The sequence below is a fragment of the Platalea leucorodia genome (genome assembly GCF_965183815.1).
Source record: "Platalea leucorodia genome assembly, chromosome: 4".
Classification (NCBI taxonomy): Eukaryota; Metazoa; Chordata; class Aves; order Pelecaniformes; family Threskiornithidae; genus Platalea; species Platalea leucorodia.
Window position 1 is genome coordinate 29134916 of NC_138826.1, and position 26644 is coordinate 29161559.

Here is a 26644-nt window from a genome sequence, read left to right on the forward strand (position 1 = left end):
CCTTCACTTGATGTGCTTTATTTCATCTGTTCTACATCAGACACATTTTTTGCCTTGATGATGTTCTTGCCTGTGAGGTGAGAGCTAAATGTCAGTCAGTGTGCATGACAAATTACTTTTCTCTTGTGTAGATTACCTTGAAAACACTAAAGGTGCTGTTGACAGTAGAGTAGACTGATAACAGGGTTGAGGAGGGGATTCTTGTTTCAGCAGTAGCTGAGGAGGGTGAGAACTGACTGCAGGCTTGCTGCAGAGGGGAGGCTCAAAAAACAGTCTAGGCTATTCGTGGTGCATGCTGAGAGATGTTATAATTGTGGGAGGAAGTGTTTCTTAGTGAAAATTATTTGGGAAATGAGTAGGAAAGGAACAAGTATTCTTTACAACTCATGTATGTACAACATTCTCAGGCCCTTATTTCAGTCATTTATTAAGGTCTGGAACCAGAAGCTGCTGCCTGTGTTGGAAGCTGGCTAGACTGAAGGCTGGTGGGCTTTGAGGTAGCAGCGTCCTCAGATTCGTCTGAGGATGAATGTGGTGTTGATGTCAGAGCCGTTATTAAACTGTCCCCTTGAAATGGATTTGGGGCTGGTGGTAATGCCAAGCGTTTTTAATAGTCCCAATGGAAAGTCTATGAAAATAGAGGAATCGGCAAGTAATGCTGTTAGGAAACCTATTGTCCCTGGAAAAAAGGACATCTTCCACGTAGTTGCTGTAGGTGTCAGGTAAAGACATGAATATGGAAAGTGTACGTTGGATCTGAGCTTCTGATACGACAAATCACTGGAATGTAGAGTAGCAAGGCTGGGGGCAACTGAATCTTTTGTCAGGCTAATTAGTGGTTAAACAAAGCAATTGTGTAGGGATTAGCTTTCTGGTAGAACTGAGTGCATCTAATAGGTGTTAAGTGCTTGCCACACAATGTTTTAAAGAATTCATGCAAGTGTTTTTGTCTATGGGAGCTAATTATCTTTGCACATAATCTTCTGTAGTCATGGTATGATTCTGGCCACCTCAGAAAATCTGCAATTTATTTTGCTATAGTGCCATGGTTTCTTTTAGGGGAAAAACAAAAACCAAAAAACCACCACAGATATGCTGGGATCTACCTGTATTTAATATATAGGAGGCCTAAATATTGTCATTATCAAAAAAATAGCAATAACCTTTTTCTTTTGTAGAGTGGATGAGTGTATAACATGGATGATTGATCAGATCTTTGTAGAGTTCAATTTTGACTGGAGGTATCTGTAGAGGTCTGCTAGTCTAGGGTATGAAAGATAGGAACGTAATTCCTCACAGACTGTTTGAGCTCCCTGTGCTGTTTATGGATGATTTAGAATGAGGCTATAATAATTCTGTAGCTCTCGGGGAATGAATACATGAAAATGATGTGTTGATACCCCACTGAATGGAGTCACACACAGACAAAATGAATACGAGTGAAGATCAATAGAGAGAATTCCATACAGTACTTTATTTCTTTATTCTGCTTCTCTCTTGCTCAGGAGTCAAAAAAGTGCTCTCCTTGAAGCACTGTGTACGGAGTGGTGAGTATATCATTCCTCTCCCTTTTTCAGCTAAGTGTTAAGAACAGTGGATGAATGTTTTCAAACCAAAATTGCTGCTCTGCGGGGTTATTTTACCATATGAGGTACATGTTCAAGTGTGTATAATTTCACAGATTAAACCCACAGGTCTTTTGCTTTCCTGTGCCTAAAAACATGATCTGTGAAGAACTGGTTTTGCTTGGCCTGTTTCAAGATGCAAATCCATTTTCACCTTACTTATAAAATGTATATTTGAGATCTATATCATCAAAATTAATCTCAGTATATTTGTAGGGAAAGGTGAAGAAGAGATGAAAATCAATCAAGCTGTGTTCAGTCCAACTGGAAATTAAGCCAGTTTCAGTGATATGCTTATTAATGTCTCAATCATAACAAATAGTGCCAGTTTCTAGAAGTATTGCTATAGTCAAGGCAGAAAATTTTTTTTAGCCAGCCTTTTTAATTCACCAGCTTTAAATAATTGTGTAATAACAGCACTATATCAAATTAAAGAAAATCAATGTCTCTGGAGACAAGGAATAGGACACCAGGGCTTTGATCTTTAAACCTCTAGTTCAACTTCAGCATGGGGCCGTGCTGTCCCCTTCCTGGAAGGCTCTAATGGAGGGATATGTTTCCTCCATGGACGGATGGTTCAGCACTGGAAGAGGCTGCCTGCTGGGGCTCTGGACTCTCATCCCTGGAGGTATTCAAGCCTCAGCTAGGCAGAGCTGCGGCTGATGTGATCTAATGTTGTTGACAGCCCCGCATTGAATGGGAGGTTGGATTTGATGACCACCAGCAGTCTCTTCCAAACAGCATTTCTATGGTTCTATGATAAACCTTATTATTCAAAAGTGTTGCAGTTACATGATGGACAACTTGGAATAACTTTACTAAGCTTCAGGGCTTGTCCTGTTACAGAGGAGACAGAAGTTCCCCGCCCCCCTCCCCAGCTATCATGACACTGATGGAAAGCAGGTATCCTGCTATCAGTGCCATTTTCTCCCCTGCCTGGCTCTGTCAGGAGCCACATTTTCAGCCTGCTGCCATTGTGGTATTCTTTCTAACTGCATGCTGAAATTCAGTTCTGAGCTGTCATCATTTAATAAATTGGCAGACAGGGTTGTTTCACGGCAGAGAATTCCCTTTGGTAAAAATGTGAGATGTGCACATGTACGCATGAGTAGTATCCACATGACATTAGTTACTGGTCAGAATATGGGTCTTGGTATAATGTTCCAAGTTCACCAGCACTCATTTTCACTAGAGTTATCCCTTTCCAGAGCAGACAGGTTGCAAGAAAGTGCTGGTTGCCTGAGAGAAACAAACCAAACTGTATCTGACTTCCTGTGGTTGCTCTGTTCCTCTGGAAAGCATCACTATATCCCCTAACCATGTTCAATAGCTTGGTCACCTTACTGACTTGAGCTGCCTGATCCATGTCATCTTTTAACGAGCTACTTCTAAAACATCTGCAGGAGAACTTGTTGGGAACTCACACAGGTGGGCTACTGCACACCACTATGGGTGTACCAACCGCCTGCCCCCGGGCCACCTGGCAGCAAGCTTAGCTCAGGACATGCAAGTCCTAGGAACCATTTGGGAGAGGGCAGTTTACAATATTTGCAAACATTTCTTTTGTGTGTTTGTGTTTTCTTTACCCGCTCCTAATTCGCATGCACGATACTTTTCTGGTTGCCTGGCAACCAGCTGGGGGCATATGGGATGGAAAGTGGGAATTAAGTATATGGATTTGGTTTTCTTTTCAGGCAGTGTCAGAACTGGTGATACTATGTTCAGATCAATTAATATTTCATTTGCTTGTATTATTGTATCACTTTTTGTTATTGATAAGGAACGATATTAACTGCACTGGTTGCTTGGACAGAAAAGCAGCACACTTGCTAGAGCCCATGCTAGGCAGTCTCTGTGAAAGCCACCCCCTAAGCAGCTCTGCCACTGCAGCTTTGTCCTGTCCCGAGCACCCCTGTCCTGCCCTGCAACACGCACTAGTGGTCACCCGAAGCTGCGTGGTCTCTGGAGTGGGAATAAAAACACCACACCCATTGAAAATGAACAGACAAAAAAGAAAATTTCCAAAATGACGTGTTTCTCTTAGGATGTGGTTTTGGTTTCTTTCCTGTCTGTGAAAATGAAATATTAATAGCACTAGCTGTCTAACCAGGGGCTAGTCAGCACCAATATTTTTGTCAGTATAGGTTTCAGTTTTTCAGTGTCAAATTCTTTCTTTCAGGTACAAAATAAAACACTTGAATAATGAAAATATAATCTATGCATAGCCGTTGTCATTAATTTTTATAGAAAATGAAAGAAAGATGAAATATGTCCAGTGTTACACCATGGTAACTGATGTCCTTTCTGACATGTTATATGATGCACTGCTACTGTGCAATGTAATAAAGTGGCAATAACTTTTGAAACTTTTTTTTTTTTTAAACAAAACAGGGGAAATGGATTTTGACTCTGTGATAAGGAAAGGTGTCTGAGAGTCCTGATATCCTTCCATGTGACCTAAAAAGTAGTTCTGAATTGTCAGAATTTCCATGAAAAAAAGAAATTCAGAGTTCTTATTGGCTCCAAATCTTAATTGTTTTGATTTTTTCAAATGCCTTGAGCAATCAGTGTGATACCAACTGCCACCAAGGTCAGTGAGGTTGCTTACGGTGTTATGTATTGCCCGGGGGCAGATAGGCTGCTAACCTTGCAGTTGCGCACTGTGAGTGTGATTACATTTTCTGGAGTAGAGGCCAGCTGTCAAAATGAATGTTTTTGTTACATGCACAAATGGGTATCTGAATAAGATTATTAAGGGGTTTTGCTGTTGAATTCCCCCCCCCCCCCCCCCCCCCGGAGAAATAAGCCAGTATTAGATGCAGGCAAAGGCACCTTTCTTGCCATTTTTCTTCTCACTCAAAATGTTTTTGTACGCTGCTAATTTGTGAAAACACTTTTGGACTCTGAGAAGTATAAAAATATGTCCACATAAATATGAGAAATAGGTTGATAGTCAGTAAAAGACCCAGGGGTATGAAGCAGTAATTAGGATAGCACATAAAGATGCGTCAGAATAGTTCACTACTTCCTAAATTCAATGTGATAATTACAGAGGTGGATCTCAAGGATCCTCTGGGCTAGTACTGAAAGAGATATGAAGATTCTATCTGTGAGATAGAATATAAAGTCCAGGCTTTTAGACCGCTGGCCTTTAATCCAGCGGGTGCTGACCTACCACATTTGCTGTCAGTGGACACTGTAAGATAGGTGGGACAGTGTATATGCTGCCTGACTGACAGCCAGCACTTTGCAGCAGTGTCACTGATTGTGGGTCGGTGCCAGTTGCATGTTCACACCTCAACGACTCTTTGACGTGCAGAGAGTCTGCCAGTGGTTTTGCTGCCAAATGTATTGATGCTAATGTCAAGCTCACTGAGGTCATCGAATAAAGCCCTAACCCTGGAAGGTTTTTTGCTTCACACACGTTCCACAGCACTAGTAGGGCAAGGCAATATGAGAGTGGGGATCACAGTGTGCAAGCCAGCTTTACTCAGGCTCTTTTGCAAGCAGTACTTGCCTACCTGTACCATAGCAGTCATTCTCCAACTTTAGTTTCTAGTTTTAGGGGTTCATAGTAATGCTGATGGTCAATTCTGCAACAGTGAGTTAACATGTATTTAAGCTATAGTCTACATTTATAACTCTCCCCCCTCCTTGTTTTATTATTTGGAGCATGTATTTGGTCCTTGCATGTCCACATTTTAGTAACAAGTGAAAATTTTAATTTGAAAATATAAGGAGATAATTTGTAATTGATTCTGGTTGCTGTTGGTTAGTTCCATGCTGGTAAAGAGGAACTATCTAGACTACTACATGTCTTACAAAGTAATTTTATACCATATGCTCTGTGCTTGCAGATAAAGTTGCTGTACTCAGTGATAGCAAGTGTATTACTTTGCGTAACATCAATGTGAGTTATAATTGATGTCTGGCAGTTTGGAAACAGCTCTTATCAAGAACATACAAAGATTATAGCACAATTATTGGTGGTTTAAATAATGCTCACAGAGATTGTCTGGTGCTTCCTATTGGGTATCTTTCTTTGACAGCTCTTAACATATGTAGGTTGACACTTTTGCTACAAAGCAAACTTCAGTTACTCGTTTTTTAAAATGTGTTCAAAACCATTAAGTGTTTGCCATCAACACAATCAGGACCATGTCATTCATTCAGGGGCTTGTTAAAGGAATGTGAACATTCAAAAGAGATAATTCATTCCTAAGGGTGCTGCAGTTGTATATGTTACTCCATCCCTTGCATGCTTGGTAGAAAAGGAATTTAATATTATTATTTTATGCATATGTTCCTGTTACCGTATCTTCCCTTTTTGTCACCAGTGGCTGCTCATATCTGTATTTATTTAATGAGTTATCATAATGATGTAGTGCATAAGCTCTTTGGTGTTTGTCTCTACTCCTTTCCTGTTTTCTTCGTGTCTGGGATGTTGGGGTTGAACCTCATACTGACTCCTAAGAAATTTGTCCTAGAAACCCTAACCACGTTCTAGGTCAGTGGGCTTGGCCGGATGTTGGTATATGCATATTAAAATCTTTAAGCGATGTTGTATTACATGGATGAATGGAATGGGAAAAGAAAAATTAGAAGGTAGGAAAGAAGGTAGTATTATGTCCTATTTGCAGAGGAGAAACTGAGACCCATCTCGGAGAGTATTTGACAGAGGTAGGAATTACACTTGTGTACCAGAGTTAGTAGTCCAGTGCCTACAGTTCTATTATCTATTTTAATAATAATAATAATAAGGATCATTGACCAAGCCTGGATGTGTTTGATGCCCTAATTTGGTAAGGACCTGTGGCTTATGAGCCATGGCTTTGAATGTGGCTCTTGTGCTTGTCAAATGCTACATAAGGATGAGTGATAATGCTATGTCAGGGATTAGGCAGCGGCTGCTAAAGGTACCAAAGGTAATCCTGCCTTAGGAACAAGTCACGTGCCCTTACTATTCCTGCTTTGCGCCGGAACGAAGGAGCCCCAGGAGTTGTGTCTCCTCCTGCATTGGTGACACCTGCCACCTTAAGTTGTGACGATCTAGCCAAGCTAGAAATCAACGCCTCCCAAGAGAACGCTTCTGTTCTACGTTAAGCTCTTTTCTTTTTCCTTTCCTCTTAGCATTCCTTCCTTTCTTTGTTTTATGTTTCCTTGTTTGCACTTCTTATTTATTTCAACTTTCTATGTCTTTGCCTCTTTTGGTGGCTTGTTTGATATATATGATTGGTAATACAGATCATGTATTTTCCCCTTTCTGATTGCTTATGGTATGTTTGCAGACTTGAACTACAATAACTTTTTTTTTTAACTAAATGTTACTCCAAATTCTAATTGATTCATTTAATAAAAATCTGACCATTGCTGGATATTTTAGTAAATAGCTAGCATTTACTATGATAATTTTGTACAGCAGCAAATAATATAATTCCACAGAAAAAAAGCGTCATTTTGTAGCAATACCATTATTTTTCGTGAAGCTAGATATGTAATTAACTTTTGGAACTAGAATGGCTAATTGTTAACTGGGTGTACCATGACTTCTTTTTCCTTCATTAAGATGTAGTACTTTTAAAACATGTATTTCTGTTGCTTACATTATAAAGGATATAAAACTGTTAACAATTTTTTTTCCAGTCGAGTATGGCTATTCAGCAATATGTTAAGGCCAAATGCTTGTTCAGTTTTTATTCAGACTTTAGTGAGGCAGAATTGTCATTTATGTCAGTCTGAGGTTTTTATTTTTTTTTCTGATAAGCAATTTAGCTAAAGACTTGGTCTAAATTACAGTTATTTGCCACTAGTTACCAAGTTTTGGCTCTATCCTCTCACTAGAGAGCCTATGCTTTACAGAAAACCAAGCATTATCATTGTTTGTTGACTCATCAGAGACAAGTCAGCACCATATAGCGCTGCTTCTCTACAGTACTTCTGGATGCAAAGTGAAAGAACATTTAATTTGCCTGACATGCACCTCTGCCATTCAAGATGGACGCAATCAGCTGAGCACGCTACATTTATACTTATAATTTTTTAATCTAGAGACTAGGCTGTGAAAAAGTTCCTTGGTTCCCTTTAAAACCTACTGGCTAATTAATCATGGTTGTAGAGTGCTGTTGCAGGCAGCTTCTTATAACATTTGATTAATATTAAGTGCTGATATGGGGAATGTGTTACAGTGAGCAGGATCACATCTGGCAAGTCATCATGGCTACTCGCTGCTCTGCACTGTAAGCAGTTTTTCTTCCCAAAATATGTTGACCTGATTTTATGCTGTTAAATTCTCAAGTTATAGTTACTACATTGTAGTGTACATCATATGTCCAGTTCACAGTTTGAGACTATGGGAAGCGGACATAAACTGAGACTGCTGTGCTGGCATTTAGATCTCAGCTCAACAACTCTTTTTTTGTTTTTTAAGCAAAATGTTATAAGTATCAGATGGGCAAATTTGTCACTGGCTGCAAATTTTGTCCACATCTAATCAGCTGTGTGATTATTTTTAAACAAGTGCTTCTGAATTTAAAAGAAGATTCTGGATTCTGAATTTTATGTGATTAAATATTTAAGGAAAAAGTTGAGCTAAAATAGTTCAATGAACTAGAATGCCAGAACACTGCTCTTAGGGAAAATGCGGCCCCATTTTTTTCTCAGCTGGGAGAGGCTAGGTACTTTCACAAGCAAATGATTTTTGTAGATTCATCTGCTTTTTATTTCACTAAACTTTCAAGCAAACTCTTCTTGTGTGGATCTCCCACACCTTTAATGTGTGAAGCATTTCTCTCTGTATATCACATAGCAAAACAAATTATTGCAGAACATATACATTCCTTAAAAAAAATAAAAATCACCAAAACAAAAAAAGAAAATAAGCTTTTTTTTGTTTGTTTGTTTGTTTGAGTCCTTTCTACATTAAGGCAAAACTAGGAATGGCACGTGACTAGCATTAAAGAAAAATATTTTAATTAATACCTGAAAGGCAGTTGTGTAACACTTATTTTTGTATTATAATTTTCTGTGATGTAACTAAGAATCCCATGAAACCGCTAAGCAAGGACTAAATACATCATAATTTCAAGCATAAACTCCATGAGACTTATCTTTCAGGTGTTTAAAGATAGAAATTAGACCATAGGTGTTGTAGATTGCTTCATGGATGTACCTTTGAAACATTAAAGGTTTTAATTCTTATTATAGGTTAAAATGCTTGCAAAGTACAATTGAATATGTTACAGATTATTAAGGGGGTTTTGTTGTTTTGAGAGAGGAGAAAATTGTACTTGATGCCCCTTTAAGTTAGGGCTGAGACTTAGCCTGCCAGAATATATTAGTTCACTTTCAGTAGCTAAGTTTTAGCCTAATGCAAACTGGAAGGAAATGGTCTTGGGTACCACAACAGCACAATATCTGTTTGCGTAATGTGCTGTGATAAGCTTTGAAATCTGTCACTATTTATGTATGTGCATATTAATTGTTAACTATATCAACATTCATGATGGTAAACTTGTTACACATTTTACCATCTGCGCTTCATATTGTTTTCTTCTTCTATTTTTTTTCCCCTAACATTGCTGCAATAAGGAAAACTCGACTTGGAGTTAACAGAAAAGAATTTGTACCACCTTTCTCTCTGAGGCATGGAGGGAAGGATTGGCATGATGTCAATATGAGTGCTAGTAATCAATTGTGAGTCTTTTCATGATATGTAATGAGAGTTTTCCTTGTCCTCAATTCAGAGCTATTTTCAATACTGACTCAGAATGGGCTAACACCGAGATTTATAATCAGCTTTCATCCTTTCCCATTGCTTGCATCAGGGTGTATTCTCTTAACCACGAAAGCAATAAAAATAGTCATTTGTAAAAGCAAAGCTATCCTGGTAATCATGCTGAATTGTTCCCATAACCCATGTCAATGGAAGGAAAACACATGACTTAATAGTACTGCAGCATTGTAAAAATTAGTTCTCCAGCAAGATTAATAGGTTGCTTATAGCAAAGTGGTGCCTTTCAGATGGGCCAGACCAAACAGCATTAAGACGTTTTATACTTGTTCTATTTTGACAACACAATCCTGATAGCACTGAGGTTTTAAAATTTAATGAACATGGATGTTACTATCTATTCAAGTATATAGTCTAAAATAGTAAAGGCTTTCTTACCACCCCGCACTCCATGAACTAATGCTTTTATGACTCGGATAGGTAAGTCTGTTTATATGACATAACAGGACTTAGATGATATTTTGATATGATAAAAGATAATTCCTCTTAGCTGGAGACAATATAAAGTCTAAATATGCAAGATGGGGACTGAAGTATAGGAAGAAGGGGTAAGTTGTTCTTTATCACAATAGAAGAGTGTTGGAAAAGATACCATAACCTTTGTCTCTGGAGTGCCCTGTCTGTTCTTCTTGAAACATAGCCCACCAAAGGTAGCTTTTAATTTCCTGAGTTAAGCTAATAAGTGCAGAGCAACAATATAAAAGAAGTAAATTTTATTAGCAGAACCCATGAAATTAGTACAATATAAGCATATGTGCAAGCTATATATGTCTCTGCTACCTTACTCAGTATCTACTTGTATCTGCAAATATTTCAAAGCTAAGATGCTCACAGCCAGAAACTGCTCATCCTTAAAGGTGCCGGATGTAAAATCCCTGCTAGGGCTGAAAAGCATCCCTGGGATCAGGAATTTTAATCCAATCATGTAATAGGATTGATATAAATATAATCCTATTACTAAACCATGTGCTTGCATGTCAGAATGAGCAGTGAGTAAAGGCTAGAAGATGTTTGGGTCATGTTGCTCTTTCAAAACAGATAATCAATGTGCACCATTGTAACATACACTGATTTAAAAGGCGTATTTTGGTGTAGGCAGCAACTTCATGCCATAAATTAATTTTGCTAAAGGTTCTGAACTATCAGTTGTTGGGGTTTTTTTTCCCCTCTCTTTTCTCCTTCAGCAATATTAAAAACGAAGGCTGAAATGATTTTGTTTTTTTTTTTTTTAATAAACCTCATTGCCCATGATAGATGCAAACCAGCAAATGATACCGTATGAAGTAAACCCCCATATAGTGTCAGAAGGGAGATATCATCTATTTGTGAAGAATATACCATTGTATGCAGCTGATAAGAATAAAGCTAAATGGCTCATGTCATGTAATTAGCACAGTTATAGTATATTAATCCCTTAACAATGTAAAAGCCAGCAAGCATTCGTTGAAAGCCAAGTATATATGGTGATTGACCTGGATTGCTGAGTCTCTTGAATTGTAGTCATGAAGAGGCTAGCAAATTAAGTGCCTTTACCGTTTCCTGACACGTTAGTCTTGCAAAGCAGACACTGTGAACATTTTATGCAAGTAACGTGCCAAAGAAGTGCTGGCAGTAGCTTTTTCTGTCCCACTTCTTGTCATTGATTCTATGATCAGTCTTGAGGTAGGAGACACCCAAAAAGGGACTGCACTCCATGCTTTTTCTAGTTTTGAAGCCTGAACCAAGATAAAAGTATTACAGTAGGCCAATAAATTTCCTTTGGAAGTTTCATTTCTCAAAACGCACTAGGTATCAAATTCCTTCGTGTACCTGATTTTGTTTAAGAAGTAATGCTAAATGTGTTTTTCGGGTACAGTATAATGCAGGATGTTTTGTTCTGTCAGTCTATGTGGTATAACTATCGACTATGTTAATTTGATTTTGGTGAACAAACTTCTAACCTATGCCCTCATAAGTAAGCATGCATGCAAACATATTATATGTGCAAATGCTACTTTAATTCTAATTAAATAAGTAGGAAGTGAGACTGAATTATCTGCTCAGCCGTTGACATGGTGTTCCCAGTTCAGGGTTTGCAAAGCCTTGTGGGGAATCTTTGTGCTACTGCCACCCACTAGATACCTCATTGCTGTCTTCAGGTGGCAATGTGTATTCCAAGTGGGAAAACATTTGAATTGCCATCCTATCAGCATATTGGTATCTGGTAAAGCAGGAGCAAAAATAACTGTAAAAAACCCAAATCAAAACAAACCCAAAAACCAAAACCAAGGTGTGTGCCACTTGAACATCTAGAGGTGCATCAGTCTGTACTCTGTTGACTAGAAAAGTTTTTTCCAGCTTTGATCTGAGTAGTGAGATAATCTGCAAATACTTGAAGACTGGTAGATGTTGAGGATGTGCATTAGTTACGTTGCTATCTAGAGTTATCTTGATTTCAGTATTTATCTTCTCTATTCAGGAGACTTAATACAGTAGAAAGAGACAATCCCTCATTAAAAAAGTTCAATAGTCTAAGCAGACAAAGGATTTATATTCTTTCTAAAGGTAGCATTGGGAATAGAGGCAGAGAAAAGCTTGGAATTTAGTCCATGTCTTTTGAATCCCCCCAAAATACTTATGATCTCAAGACTCTGAGGTCTCTAGAATATTTAATTTAGTACATTCACATTTTATACTTTCATCCTGAAGCAGCCTATTTTGCATCATTACAATCTGGACATAGAGAAATTCATTTTGTGGGTGGGCTATTGGAGGAAATAGTTGTCTGGTATTAGTGTGATTTATGTTAAAATCTAATATTAGGTAAATGCGCAGTATTTCACAAATCTCACACCTTTGCTAACCTAGTTGAGGAACTCACTGTGATTTGTCCTCATCATTCTTGAATTATCTCCTGATATAAATATATGATTTATCAGTGGTGACAGATGCTGCCTTGGCTTTGCAGTTCCTATTATGTTAATGGATCATAGTTTGCTGGAAAACGGCTTTTCTCAAATGGCCTGTCCTTGTTCAACAGCACTGAATTATTGTTTCACTACTTTAGTTTCTTCTTATAATTAACTTTCAAATGTGCTGTAGGAACATAAGGAGCAAACAAACTCATTTTACAGTAACCTGTAAATAAAACCATTTCCAAAACAAAACTGACAGTTAATACCAAGCAGTAGTGCAATTTGCTGCCACTAGAGAGAGTCATGAAATGAATTACCCATGGCCATGAAATATTGATGAATAACTAACGCTACCTCACTTCATTGTTTTCGTATATACTGGGCACAAAGGTGTCTAGAAGAAGGGTGGGAGAAGGGAACAGACCAGCTTTCAAAGTTTACTGACAAAGTTTACTTTCTTATCTCCTTAACTATTTTCTTGTGTTTTCTGATTAGTCACGTAGGTTACTTATCACTTCCTGATAACCACTTTTATGTAGTTTACCAATTTTTAGATGATGTGATCTACTCTAAGATCTGTTCTAATTCATCTTTCAAAAATGACAGTGTTCAACATCTCCATTCTCCTAATCCAAGTCTTTGTAGACATTGCTAGTGGATGTCTACGTTATATGGTGTATCACAAGGAAGCTCATCAAAAGGTTCATTTTTTTAGGTAGCGATCAGTGGTACTGGAAAAAAAATGTTCCTATTAAGTTCCTTTTATAATCAAACAGTATGGATAGCTATAACATAGTACTGAACTGTATGCTTTCGTTACATTTACTTGTTTTGCAAAATGTTCAGCCTTTAATGCTTTAAGAAAAAGTATTTATGCAGGTCAGAGCTACAAAAATCTCATTTTGTTACCCCAAGTTTCTTTAGAGCATCTATCCTTCTAAATGTGGCTAGATAATTGTTTCCTACGAAGCAAAATTGTTGTTTTAACTCTTATTTAAAAAAAAAAAATCTTTAGGGTAAAGCTATTTTGTAACCATATAGTAATCTTTTTAGTCAAATGCTGATGATGTGCCTAGTGTATCTGAAATCAAACCCATATATTTTGCAACATACCATTATTTTTTATAGATAAATGTTGGCTGTACAAATACAGGAAACTATCATAATTTTAAAAACTGAAAAATAGTATTTAGCTTATGCGTAGAGCTCTTGAAATCCATGCAGTTATACATTTTACTCTCTGTTAAAATTGAGACGTCTGTGGCACAAAGAAGGATGGCTTGTTGCAGGTGGCCCATCAATGCAGTGGCAGAACTAAGAATTGAGCCCTATGTTCTGGAGACCCAGTGTGTTAGTGCTTCTATGATTTGGGTAGCAGAAATTTATCAGAAAAGGAAATTTGAAAGAAGATACATTTTTTCAACGTTTATCACATTATTTTCTAGAACTATGAGCTTTATGATGCGCGCAGGAAGGTCATTGTGTAGGGGCAACTGGGGAAACCTTGGGATCAGGGAGAATGATGGATGACAGGGCTTCTCACAGTAAACAGTTGCAAAGACTTTTTAGAGTGTTTTTTGGAGAAAAGCAGAAGAGAAACCACACAAGGACAAATTTTGCCTTAAAAACCAAGAAAAATTCCCCAAACAAACAAACAAAAAAAACCCCACAAGGCAGCAGGACCTGGGTTTTGCAAGGAAATCTTGGCTCTATCAACAGGATAAGAAAAACAGTCTAAACCTTAGGAAGGTCTTCAATAATAATACCAGTATTTCTGACTTAGGATGACTCTTCTAAAAGGAAAAATGATCCCACAAGCATGTGGTATTGTTTGCAATCACACACACAATTTCTGTATAACGCCAGTTTTCTTTTTCTAGATGCTATGCTACACACAAATTGGCAGCTATTTTTAACGAGGTCCAAGCAAGTGTGGGGTGAAGACTAGAAATAAAAGTAGTGAGAAGAATATCATAGATCAGGAGGAAACAGATCTCCGTTTGATCAGTTATAGTGTTAATTCCTCTGCATTAACAAGACAGCTTTTTACTACTGGAGAGGAACATGGTGTAAAACGGCTAACCAATGAAGGCAGTGCTGGATTGTGGTTACCATTACAGATTGGTGGCTTTATGTGAGGGTTGGGTTTGAGGTTTTTCTTTTGCTTTCTTTTGGTTTAGTATTTCAAAGCAGGGAATTACTGGATTAGTGTTTCCTACTTTATTAATGTCAGGATGTTCTTTCTGTTCCAACAAGCTTTTACGTTTTAAGAAACCAGCAGGTCTGAAAGCTCTATTCCTTGAACAAATTATGCTGAGGTTTTCCTCTACCTCCAGTGATAGCAGTTGTTTAAAAAATAGAGGTAAATAAAAAGCCCTTTGACCAAATCAATACTTAGATAAGGGATATTTATGCAGCTCTTAATTTAATTTACACAGGACCAGATTTATCTTCCCTGAGAAACCAATCCTATGGTTAGAGGAAGAAGGCCTGCAAGCATATGGTGCTTTGCTAAATGTGTTAGAGACTCAGGACTTCATGCTTCAAAAAGTTGTTGGTATAATTACAGGTAAGCTCTACAGAGAGTTACATTGTAATTAAAATTTAAAAAAAAGCAGGCCTACCTAAGTCCTAAGATTGATGATCTTGTTTGAAAAAAAAGAGAAAATAGAATCATAGAATGGTATGGGTTAGAAGGGACCTTAAAGATCATCTAGTTCCAATCCCCTTGCCATGGGTAGGGACACCTTCCAGTAGACCAGTTTGCTCAAAGCCCCATCCAGCCTGGCCTTGAACGCTTCCAGGGATGGGGATCCACAGCTTCTCTGGGCAACCTGTTCCAGTGCCTCACCACCCTCATAGTGAAGCATTTCTTCCTTATATCTAATCTCAATCTACCCTCTTTCAGTTAAAGCCATTACCCCTTGTCCTATCACTATGTGCCCTTGTAAAAAGTCCCTCTCCAGCTTTCTTGTAGGCCCCCTTCAGGTACTGGAAGGCTGCTATAAAGTCTCCCCAGAGCCTTGTCTCCTTCAGGCTGAACAACCCCAACTCTCTAGATGCTAATGTAATCTGTGCTCTAGTCTAAATCCTACCCATCACAGTGGAAGGAATAGGAAAAGGATTTGCAGAAAAAGGGAGATGTTACCTCACTATTTAGAAACAGATGATTGGGTTGATTTGTTGCAATTTTATTAGACTGTCATACAGTTGATTTTTTTTACGTATAAAGATCTGGAGGAAAAGTTAAGTCCTGCTAATGGGAACACAAATATCATCTGATAGCTAGCACAGTCACATTAGCTGGTAATTGTTTCTCAAGCCGTCTAATCAGGAGCTAATTTCCACAAAACAAGTAGTGGTATACTGGGAATGTGAACAGAGAGGAGCAAGGTCCTCCTTATCGCTTCCTGCAGACTGTACTGAAGATAGGCTTCTCCAAGGGTCTTGCCCATGGAATCAGATTTGACTGTGGCCTTCACAAAACAGATATTTTTCTCCACTCCCACTTAGAGCAATTCTTAAAAAATAAGAATAAAACAAACACGTGCAGAAATTTGTATATGAGCACAATGTGTTGATTAATCTTAGTTATGTCCTTTTTCTTTTGTCGGTAGCGATTGTACCGATTGCAGTGCTATTTGTCTATTAATGTGATGTACAGGGAAAAGCCAGTCTCTGTAAAGCTGAGGCTTGACCCTTTGACTTGCTGAATGTTCAAAACTCCCATTGACTGTACTGAAAACATTTCTATCTAATCAACTTCAATCATGTGGGGGTCTCAATAACTGCTTTCTGTGACTGACATTTTGTGTAATCTGTGTTCATGATTGATTTCAACCAGGAGATTGCCTAATTTACTCAACGTCTCTTTTCACTGACAATTGTGTAGTAAACCCCCAAATCACTTCTTATAAAATGCTCTTTGAATGTGAATTATAAACCATGGGATTGTGAAACAGAGAGAAACAGCTGGTAGAAGACAAATGATTTGGGAACATTATTGAAATGTTTCACTGATTTTATTTATATATTTATTTAATCTTCTTGGTATTCATCTGTACACACTGGAAAATTAGAATTTGTTTTAGACTTTTTTTTTTTTAATTCATTTGCTTTTACATTTTTTTCTTCTGTCTTTTTGTAAATGTACACTGGTTGGCTTTCCTGTAGAATGGACTCCTTCTGCATTGAATGGCTGAAGGAGTTTCTCCACTAAATGCATAGAAACTGGTAAACTCAGACTTCCTTACAGTATCATCACAATATCACAAAATAGTCATCTTTATGATATCTCCAGCTTTTGTCCCATTTGTGTTATGATTATTATAGTGAACTCATCTGCATGAAAAGCTTGGTGAGTTTTTGCTTGTTATTTCAGCTAAGTTCTGCACTCTGTACTGGCAGATAGAAAGAAGTTGTTAATACCGAAGTTGCATGTATGCAGTGAAAAAAAAAAAAAAAAATCCCCTTTATCTGTTTTATTCCCCCCCCCCCCCCATTTAAGAGGTTAACACCCAGCGATTAATTTCTTAATACTTTGTGGCATGTCAGTGTGACTAGATTGTGGGGAGTGGACTCATTTAGAAAAGTACTTGGCGAAAGTCATTTTTCAAACCTGAGATTGATCTCTACAGGGTGAGATGTTTTCCAACTTGAAGAGATAGTAACATAATTAATTTGGTAACCATCTGGGCTTTTTTTGTTACCCGCCTCAGCTAAAATTAAAAAAAGAGAAAACATAAACCTACACAATTAATTCACAGATAATCTACACAATACTAGAAATCAAATCAATTGTAGCTATTTTTTCTCCACACGCACCACACCCCCCCCCCCCCCCCCCCGCCCCTGCCCAGCTCCAAATCCCTCTTATCCATTTTTCAGCCTAAAAATCTTCCTACCAGATCTTGAGGTTATACTCCCAGTTCGGACTTGGTGTGATGGTTCTTCGCAACTTTCCACTCAGTTTCTCTCTTCTGTCATTCTCTCACAGATTCACAAGCATTTAAAAAAATAATAGCTAGTGAAATTCCCCAAGACCTTTCAACAGAAGTCATAGATACCTGACAACTAAAAAAAAAAAAAAAAAAAAAAGGATTTTTCTTGTGCTGCTAGTTAAATCAGTATTTGCTGAATGCATACAAAATATAGGTAGTATGTTTGCTACTTTTTTTTTTTTTTAACATCTCAACAAAAGATGCCTTAAATTCTCTGTTTTATTTCACTCTTTTTCTACTGAGTATTTCCAATAGGGATTGCATGCCCACTTACAGAATTATGTTATACATGTAAACATGTAAACGACAGCCTGATTTATTCGTAGAAAAGGTACTAGAAAAATCAGATATAACAGGTAATGTTGTTATACCAAGGAGAAGCTGATTTCCTGTCTTCACAGAGGAGCCTGGACCTGATAAGAATGTTATGTGCTGGTAGCTAAGCAGTTCTTGGGCATTACCATATATGCGATACTGATGGTGAAACAAAAACCTGTGTGGAAGATAGCTTAATTTGATGACATAGTTGGCATTCTCTATTTTTTTGAGACAATAGATGAAGAAAATGTTTTTTAATATCTAAATTAATTTTAAAGTATTTTTCCTGTCTTTCATTGATGCTTTTTGCATACCTGAAGGGTTACAGATTAAATGAAATACAGATTAAATTAAATAAAAAATTACAGAGTTAATCTGTAACTCTTATTTGGGAACTCTAATAATGATTTATAAAAACATTAAGATATTAATTAAACTAAATATCAACACACACCTCTGAAGAGGTATGACCGAACCCTCCAACAGCTGGTTACTGAAAGGCATGATGACATTTTGACATACCCAAATCATAATCAATTGTAGTTCAGAGAATTAAATCTGGATTTTCTACAGGTTTTGATATGCAAAACTCCGTTTTAATTAATGGCTAGTAGTCCTTTGGAGGAAAGTGCATATCACTGTGTTTACCTTCTGTCAAAACACGCTTCTCACTGGCTAGATAGATGTAACAGCACAGCAATACTTCATGAGACTCTAAAGTGTGTAGCATATTCTGTCTTTAATCCTTTGCAGTTCATGCATATCATTGATACTCAATGCCATGATTCTATGGGAATGTGAAATCATGTATTAAGTGATGAAGTATTGGCCAATTAAGAGTATACTGAAGCAGACTTTAGACTGAGTTTGTGTTTAGAATTTGCAGCCACATAATTAGTAATCAAAAACTTTGCCTTCAAATGAAGCCTGTGTCTCGAGGCGGTTTCTGGTGAGCTCTGTTCAGACACCTTTAACAATAAGCAGAAAATTGTCTTTCCAGTTGACATGTTGTAAATTAGGGCAGAGTAACACTCATCTGTCATCATTGGTGGTTTGATCAAAGTATGTTTTAGAGAGCAATACAGGGATACCTTAATCATTGTGTTACATGCTCATTAATGTGGTGGTGGTGTCATTGTGTATGGTAACACATTAACCAAGCTATGTTTGGTTCCACCTTGGTGTGGAACAGGGATTTCAGGGACCTCTTTTTAGTAAGGAAAAATTAATATATAGTATGCTGTTAACATAGCATGCCGTTACCCAGCCATCGTTATTTGGGAGCTCACTACATGTAAAGTGGCCTTTGATTGGAGGATTCAGAAAAATAGTAATAATTTGCAAAAGTTTTCCAGTGACTGAACTGGCATGAGTTAGCAAGACTGGAAGACTGCAGAAGAATGAATCTGTAACTTTAGTTTTTCCATCTAAGCTGTTTTCCTCTATTCAATCTGACTCAAAATACAAGAGATTAAACTCAACAGACGGAAGATGCCATCAGGTTACTTAGTCTTTTGTCTGAAAATGGGAATTATTTTCAGAACTGTGATGGAATCTTTTGCCAAAATAAGTATAAAGTTTTTCACAAAATGCCAGTACATTGATTTAGAAGTTTATAATTTTCATTAAAGGTTATGTTTTATGTATGTCCCCCATCCAATTTCTTGTCAGAATTATAAACATTGACACCACTGCCCCCACCCTGCTTCTCTAATTGCTGATAGGGAGGAGTGATAATACCCAATCTGGATGTCAAAGATGCAGATTCAAGTCCCCACTCTGCCCAATTTGAAGTAAAGACTAAACTTGGGAGGTCAATCTCTGGTTAAGACAATAGAATTAACATTAATATTATTATAGTAATATCTCATCTTTCTGATTTAAATTTTTTTCCATCAGTGCCCTGATTTCACTAAAGCTTGTTAAGACTTTTCAACACAACTTTTTTCCCTTGCAGAAAAAGCTGGTTTGATTTTTCAATAACAAAAGCAGCTTACAGTGAATTTTCAAACTACGGTTCCCAATATTTTTAACCTGCTGAAACACTTAAGATCAAACTTGTTTTTCAGTTTAAAACATGTGAAAATTTTTCTGAATAAAATAATATGTGGTGTTTAACATCTCTCATAGTACATTCCTTGTGTAGAGTTGTCTTAGATGGCTCTTCATAAGTGCTGTGATTCTGCACTGCAACTGATTGGACCTTTACGTAGTATTGTCTGGTATGTGCATTTTTTTAACTTCAGTACAATTATTGCACAGTACAATAATTCTGTCACTCTCAAGGCAGTTTAAGGCATGTATTTAGAGGATTGCTAAGGTGCTGATAAATCTTACAGTTAGTGCTGCTAAAATTCTGCCACTAATAAAAAAAAAAAAGTTATTTCCTTTTTTTCATATTTTGGCCTTGTTTTTAACATTTAGAAAAGCAAACCCAGTTATGAAATGTAAGATATCATTGTTCAGCCAGTCTTGTGAAAAAGCTGAATTACATTAACTTTTGCATGAACTCAGTTTCTGCAGGTTCCTGTAAGAACTATCTGTGCTGTACTGCTGCATAAGGAGATACTCTCAGTGTTCAGAATCTAATAGGAAATATGAAACAGTGGCAATAACAACATTTTCTCACAAGATTTTCTGCCAAGTTCTGCAGGCTTGGGAAACTTGCAGAAACATCAGATTTTTTAAATTATTTTTTTAATACTTATTCCAAACAACCCTCAACTCATGATCTGTTTAAGGTACTCCCATCACCAGTCTAAACTCTTGGTGGTTAGCACACGCAGTGTCATCTATTTTTTTCTAACCAGAAATCCCACCAAGTAATAGATAGCAAACTTTGTCATCTAAGCTAAAAGTTCACCTTTTTTCAACCAATATCAATCCTGTAGTGTAAAAAAAAAAAAAAAAAAAAAAAAAAATTATTTAGTGCACGAAATCTAGGAGGCCTTGATATTGTTACCAATCGTTGTGAGAGGATGGATAGGTCAGTGGGTAGTGGCTTGTGTAGAACAGCCTGCAGGATTGATCTGTGAAGAACAGCTGACTTGGTGTAAATTAGGGATATTTAGTTATTTATGCAAGTACCATTCTTGTAATGCTACTGTGTGAGAGTGCAGAGAAGCAGGAAGGATGCCTGGGGTAGTAGTGTTTTAACCTGTTACAGTAGGATGTGCTACAGCTTGTGTGTTATAGCCCTTGCTTTTTGGAAGCACGTTCTGAAGATGATGAAGCTGGTGCCTGGGTGCCATGTAGCTGTTGCCCGGGTGCACTGTACAGTTCCTTCAGGTGTCATCCCTGAACTATGAGGAGCTGGGCAAGAACGGTCTGGCTGTGCAATGGTTTTGAGCCATTTTATGACTGAATATTTGGATCTTTTATGTTGTCATGCTGACTTTCAAGTTATGCTCCTAACTTGGACCCCTGGCAAGAGCATCTTCCTGTAAGCTTTTACTCCATGTCCTACAGCATTTAATGCACTGAGCAGAACAGCATCTGTCACATGATGAATAAGCTATTTAAGAATGAAAAGAAAACAAACTCTCCAAGTGCATAACCTTAAAGAAATTTTAATTAATGTCAGCAGAGAAATCTCTGTGGGGAAAAAAATGGAATTGTAAAGTGTTTGTTCTGGTTTCACAAAGTCTTTCTGCCTCTCCCCTCCCCAGCTGGTTTCCTCCACAGATAAAAACCACAGTCTCCAAATGTAGACAGATTAAATATTGGCAGCTCTCAGGTTTGCTTTTTCATTCCGTGCCTGATGGGAAAATGCCAGTCAGTTTTCAAGCTTTTCCAAGTGAGCCTTTAGGGGCTTATTCACCAGACTTTGAATTTCTGGTAAACTGTTCCCTGCAGCTTTGGTCACGAGACACAAAATTCATTCGTATCCCATTTTCAGTTTTTGATTTGCTGCCTAAATTTACTATGAGTAGATTCTTAGAGGGGTTTTTTTTTGTTTGGGGTTGGTTTTGTTTGGTTGGTTTTTAACTCTCCTGAGCTTTACTCGCATTGTTGTAGGCAGTCTTTTTAAGGCATACCCTGTAACATGGTTTTAGTTGCTGACAGACCTTATCTTTTTGTTTCTATAATGTTTCCATAAAAATATCCATGAAGGTTTCTAAGATGTTTGCTAATAAGAGGTGATTTTTGCTGTATTTTATGGACCATGCAACAATATTCTAGTGAATCACCATTGCTGCCAGGCCAAAAAGGTGCATTACTTATTGCTTGCTAGTATGACTATAAAACAGAATAGGTGGAAGGATATTGTACAAATAAACCCCAGAAAGACCCTAACTCGGTAGAAATTTCAGCCAATGTTTGATGTGTTTTTTATAGCAAAAAGTTTAGGTAATCTGAGTGTGTTGGTTTTCAAGAGAGCCACATATGCATATTATGTCTAAAGTAGGGCAGCCCCTGAAGAGAGCTGTTTCCATGATAGGGACAGTTAAAACATTTAATAATAAGAAAAATACAATGTAAGGAAATTAAGTTCTATCTGTCTGATTTCACTGCACTACACATGCCACATTTAAATGAGTCTATGGTAGGAACCATGCTGAATTTTCAACTGATTAACCTTTTTTTTTCTCAAGGGAAGCCTTTTTGCTCCTATCACATTTATTAATTTGGGGGTTTTCCATCTATGTAATTTAGTGGGATAAAGTGCAGACATGCAAATAAGAGACTGGAGTGTGTTGATGCCTGATAGTTGGTCATGCTATTAACCTCAGGTAAATGAAGGAATTTGAGTTAAATTAACTCTGTTTTACTAATGACTAATCTAGTGTGGTTGATGTTACTTTAGCTAAGAGCACTCACACAGACCACTGCTGTTCGGGGCTGTATGCATGGTGACTTGGGGTAACTTGTTCCTGTCAGAGCTCTGGGTTATATGGGCTGCTGTTTTACCAGAGAAAAAAGATAATGGTGATTTTTAAATACTGATGTCATTCCATGTACTTTAGAGCCTTGATACTTTGTGTTGTTTTCTTTAATTCTAAAAACTGTTTTGTAGTCAGACATGACAAGAGTTTTTTTCTTATTAACTCTTTTCATTGCATTTTAGGTCCCTATTCTTATACAGAAGGACTTATTCTTTCCTAGTCTTGTAGAGACTATTAGATAAGAAAGCTAGATCTGTTTGTTTTAAAGGGGGATTTTTTTTTTCTGTTTAAGATTTTGATTATACATAATATTATTAATGTGATACTGTGAACTACTCCTCTAAAGTAACAGAACAAAAGTAATAAAGAATATTTATTTTCACGTCAGAATGAAGAAACTTCCTTAATATAAGCACAGGATTATTAATTGTATATCACAGTCCTATGGACTGTTAGAAAGCTGGTGTTGTAAATAGGGCTGATGCTGGGAATATTTGATGGGAAGCAACTGGATATGACATACAGCAAGATCAGCACACAGTACTGCAGTCCTGTTTGCTCTTCATTTTCCCTTTTTATTCTTTCCTTTTTTTCCCTTTTTGCTCTTAATTTTTCCCTTTCCCTTTTATTTTAATAGGTGTTTTCAGCAGGTGACAGACTTGCAGCTTATTCCTAAATCTGTGCATGGTGAGGAGCCATTAATCTAATCCCTTTCTTCTTCATAGTGTCAGATCATAATTCCCCTGCTCCTGTTAGGTCAAAAAACCCAAGTGAATGACAGCATCAAGCAGATACAGGAACAAAACTGCATCCTTGCTTTCAAGTGACTCTCCTTCAAGGAATGATCTCCTAGCCTGGTGGTACAGGAGGATTCTCCACACACTGCTTAGATACAGGTCCCTTAGATTGATCTAAAGCCCTTGATCCAGGTCACTAGTGGGTACTATATAGTACTTCTGATTTCTTTATCATCACAATTTTATTTAAATTATTTAAATTTAATTATTTAAATTACAAATGTTTAAAATGGCACGGCTGTAGGCCTGCCAGAGTGCTATTTTGTAACCTGAAACTGAGGGTATACGTTTTATGCCTCAGGGCACAAGGTTATGCCAAGTGTGTGAGGCTTAAAAGATGTGTCTGGAGGACTGTACAGGTTAGAAAAAAGGAAAAGCTGGCCCGGTCTGGCCCATGCTTTCTGCTGTGAGCAGTTCTGCAGTGATTTATCTTTCAGCGGAACTGGTATCATTCTCCATGAAGTAGTGGGAATTTTTGTGAGCAGGCAGGTGTTAGACGAAATGTATTTCTGAGCTTAGTGACTAAGTGGGAACTTTGTTACTCCTTACGGAAGGTATTTTATCCATTGTTACAAGGCTGTGCTGATATTTAGAATGAACTATTTTGTAGGAACCTGAGTGTCTTCACTTCTGAAAGTCTCAACATTTTTGTTGTATTAAAAATGCTATAGGGATGAGGTGCGTTACAGATAACCTTGCAACACTGTACAAGAAGAGAATGGAGACACCGGTGTCATAGCAGTGAATTTTGCACATCATGATTTCACAGTTTTGCAGTATGGTTAATACCAACATGCATTGATGTGGCGCTACAGAGGTCAGAAAAAGTATCAATAGGTGCTATATAATTTCCTAAGACAGATAACACATTATCACATTTTTTAAGAAATTATATTTTCCCTTATACCTGTGCTTCTTCCCTTTGATCAGAGGGAGATTCAAATTGCTTGAGAACTTTGTAATCTCGTTGCTCCCCCTAATTTGGCTTGAAAACATGTTTCAGTTTTATATCTTCTACGCATCTCCTAAAGATATCATAAAATAGCCGACTATACTTTAGCGGGGCTAAAAGATGGCTTGTTTCATTGGATGCTAACTCCATCTAAGAAGAAAAGATGTACTCTCTGAAATAATTGAATGGGAACAATCATGGATTAACTGAATTTACTGTGATAAAGACAACTCAATACCTAATTAGTCTCTTGTCTGTGTTGCATGTTTTGAAGCTTGAGGTTTATCACTAATGAAAGTAATTAAGTGAAACAAGTATTTTATCACCAACAGCATTCTAAGAGAAGGGGACAAGTTGGCAGTGAAGGGATAGGACAAAGGCATGAGTGGATCAATAACATGCAGGTCTGCCTTTCCTAATGACAACTACTGTGCTTCCAATTATAATTGCTTTGATAGCACCCAGGGAATCTAAGTTGAAGTGTACAGAGATAAGTTGAGATGCAGGATTTACGCAATAATCTTGTAAAGGTGACCTCTGTACTTTGAATTGCCACTTTTTTGTTGCTTAGAGAACTTATTAATCAGTCATGTACCTTATTAGAGCTTGTCCAACGGACAGACTGAATAGGCTCTGCTTAACAACTCATAATGTAGTTCTGATTTTCTCGACAGCCAAGGTTAAGTTGCAAATTTGTACTGCAACTCATTACAAAGAATTAGCCTTTATATTGTCATTCTTGCTTCATTATATTAAAGGTCATTTGCCAATTGTCACTCTTACAAAATGAAGAGAATACAGACCTTACTTAAAAAAAAATTGTTCAAGAAAATATGCTGATAAAGAAAAAATATTTGCCAAAAGCTAATAGTATTAGATAGGATTAGATATTGTACTGACTTCTGTTGCATTTGCTAGTCAAAACACTCAGTAGATAGGATTAAAGTAAGCAAAGGTATTTTGATATATATTACATTTTGAACATGGAAGAGATATTAGAAATTCTAGATTTCATAGACTTGAAAACAAAGGAGGATTCTCTTGGGCAGATCCATATGACAAGACTAAAATTTAATATTTTGTGCCCGCTGAGCTTGATTCGTGCAGAAAGACAGGAAACTGACAGTATATTAGAGGAGGAAATACAAAAAGCGTGCTTTAGTTTTGCAGAAATTCACTGCATAGAAACACAAATAACCCCCAAATAGCACCTAGTAACTTATGTCCTAACAAAAGGATTAATTTGCATTGGAGGAATGATGAAAATAAATGGAGCTCCTGTTACCTTGCTGTTAATGTATGCATTGAAAGTGGATGATAGTTTCTCATGAAGGTCTGATTGTAAATGTCCATGTAGGAACTGAAGAGCAGGGAACATTTCTGAAAAATTCTGATCCTTATTTAGATACCTGTTAACATCAAAAGGTACTTGGGGAAAGAGATTATTTTTAGTCTAATAATCTATATTTGAAGCTGTGACTTCTCATCGGATCTGTTTAGAGAACAGAAAAGCAGAAAGAATAAAGACAATAGTTTCATGGGACAGGAGCTGTGGAGATCAACTCAAGAGGGAAAATAATGAGAAAAGGGGATGCTTTCAGAATCCAGACATAATTGGGATATAATTTGCAATTGGGAGATAAACACTTGAGTCATTCCCAGCAAGCTGGAAACTCCCTGTGGTAGCGTGACTCAGAAATGAAGGCATTTGTAAGTATTTCCATGGCAATATGCTCCTCTGCAATTTTCACTCGTATCTTGCAGCAGTGCACAGCGTTCCTCAGAAAGGCAGAGGCTGTGGCAAAGAACAGGTATCTTTGTCAGCCCTGTTACTAATGTCTGCAATAACAGAAGCATTTGGTGTCGAAGACCTTTTTTTCCTTCTTTGGGGTTACAGGCTCTTGATTAAGTTGGTAGACAGGCCTGGGCTTGGAAGCAAGGTGACCTTTCAAATATTAGCTATAAAGGCATTTTTAAAAAAGCTGGGGGAAGAACTAGGAAGGGGATGTAAGTAACTGGCAAGAAGAGAAGAGCAAATGATTATCAAGGTCGTCTATTATAGCTGACGTAGAGACCCCTGCCTGTTTCGGACCATGAATGAGTGGTATATCGGAAGAAGGCCTAGGATGGAAGGAAAACAAATAAGAAAAGGAAAGGATCAGCTTACAGCTGACTGAAAAATAAAGATGTTGCAGCAATGTGAGAATTATAGCTCATTGATCTTTAAACTGTTTTTGACACTCCAGTGGCATATTGATTCAAAAGGTTGTTATGTGGGAAGGAAGATGTATAGACCTACCGAATGGTTGGTAAATTGTTGAATAAAATAATTATCATGGGTTCATGGGCTTTTGAGGACCTCCACCTATGTTGTAAAATGAGA

At 37.4% G+C, this 26644-nt stretch overlaps 1 protein-coding gene across 1 annotated transcript in view; it reads left to right on the top strand.

Moving 5' to 3' along the window:
- Window positions 1-525: 525 nt before the first annotated feature.
- The window catches only part of MBL2 (mannose binding lectin 2), a gene marked incomplete at both ends in the record, with an annotated part of 197836 nt that continues 171717 nt past the window's right edge, over window positions 526-26644 (top strand). The window contains one exon of the mRNA XM_082308762.1: window positions 526-722. Coding sequence (XP_082164888.1) covers window positions 526-722 — 197 coding nt within the window. The remainder of the gene's footprint in view (window positions 723-26644) is intronic.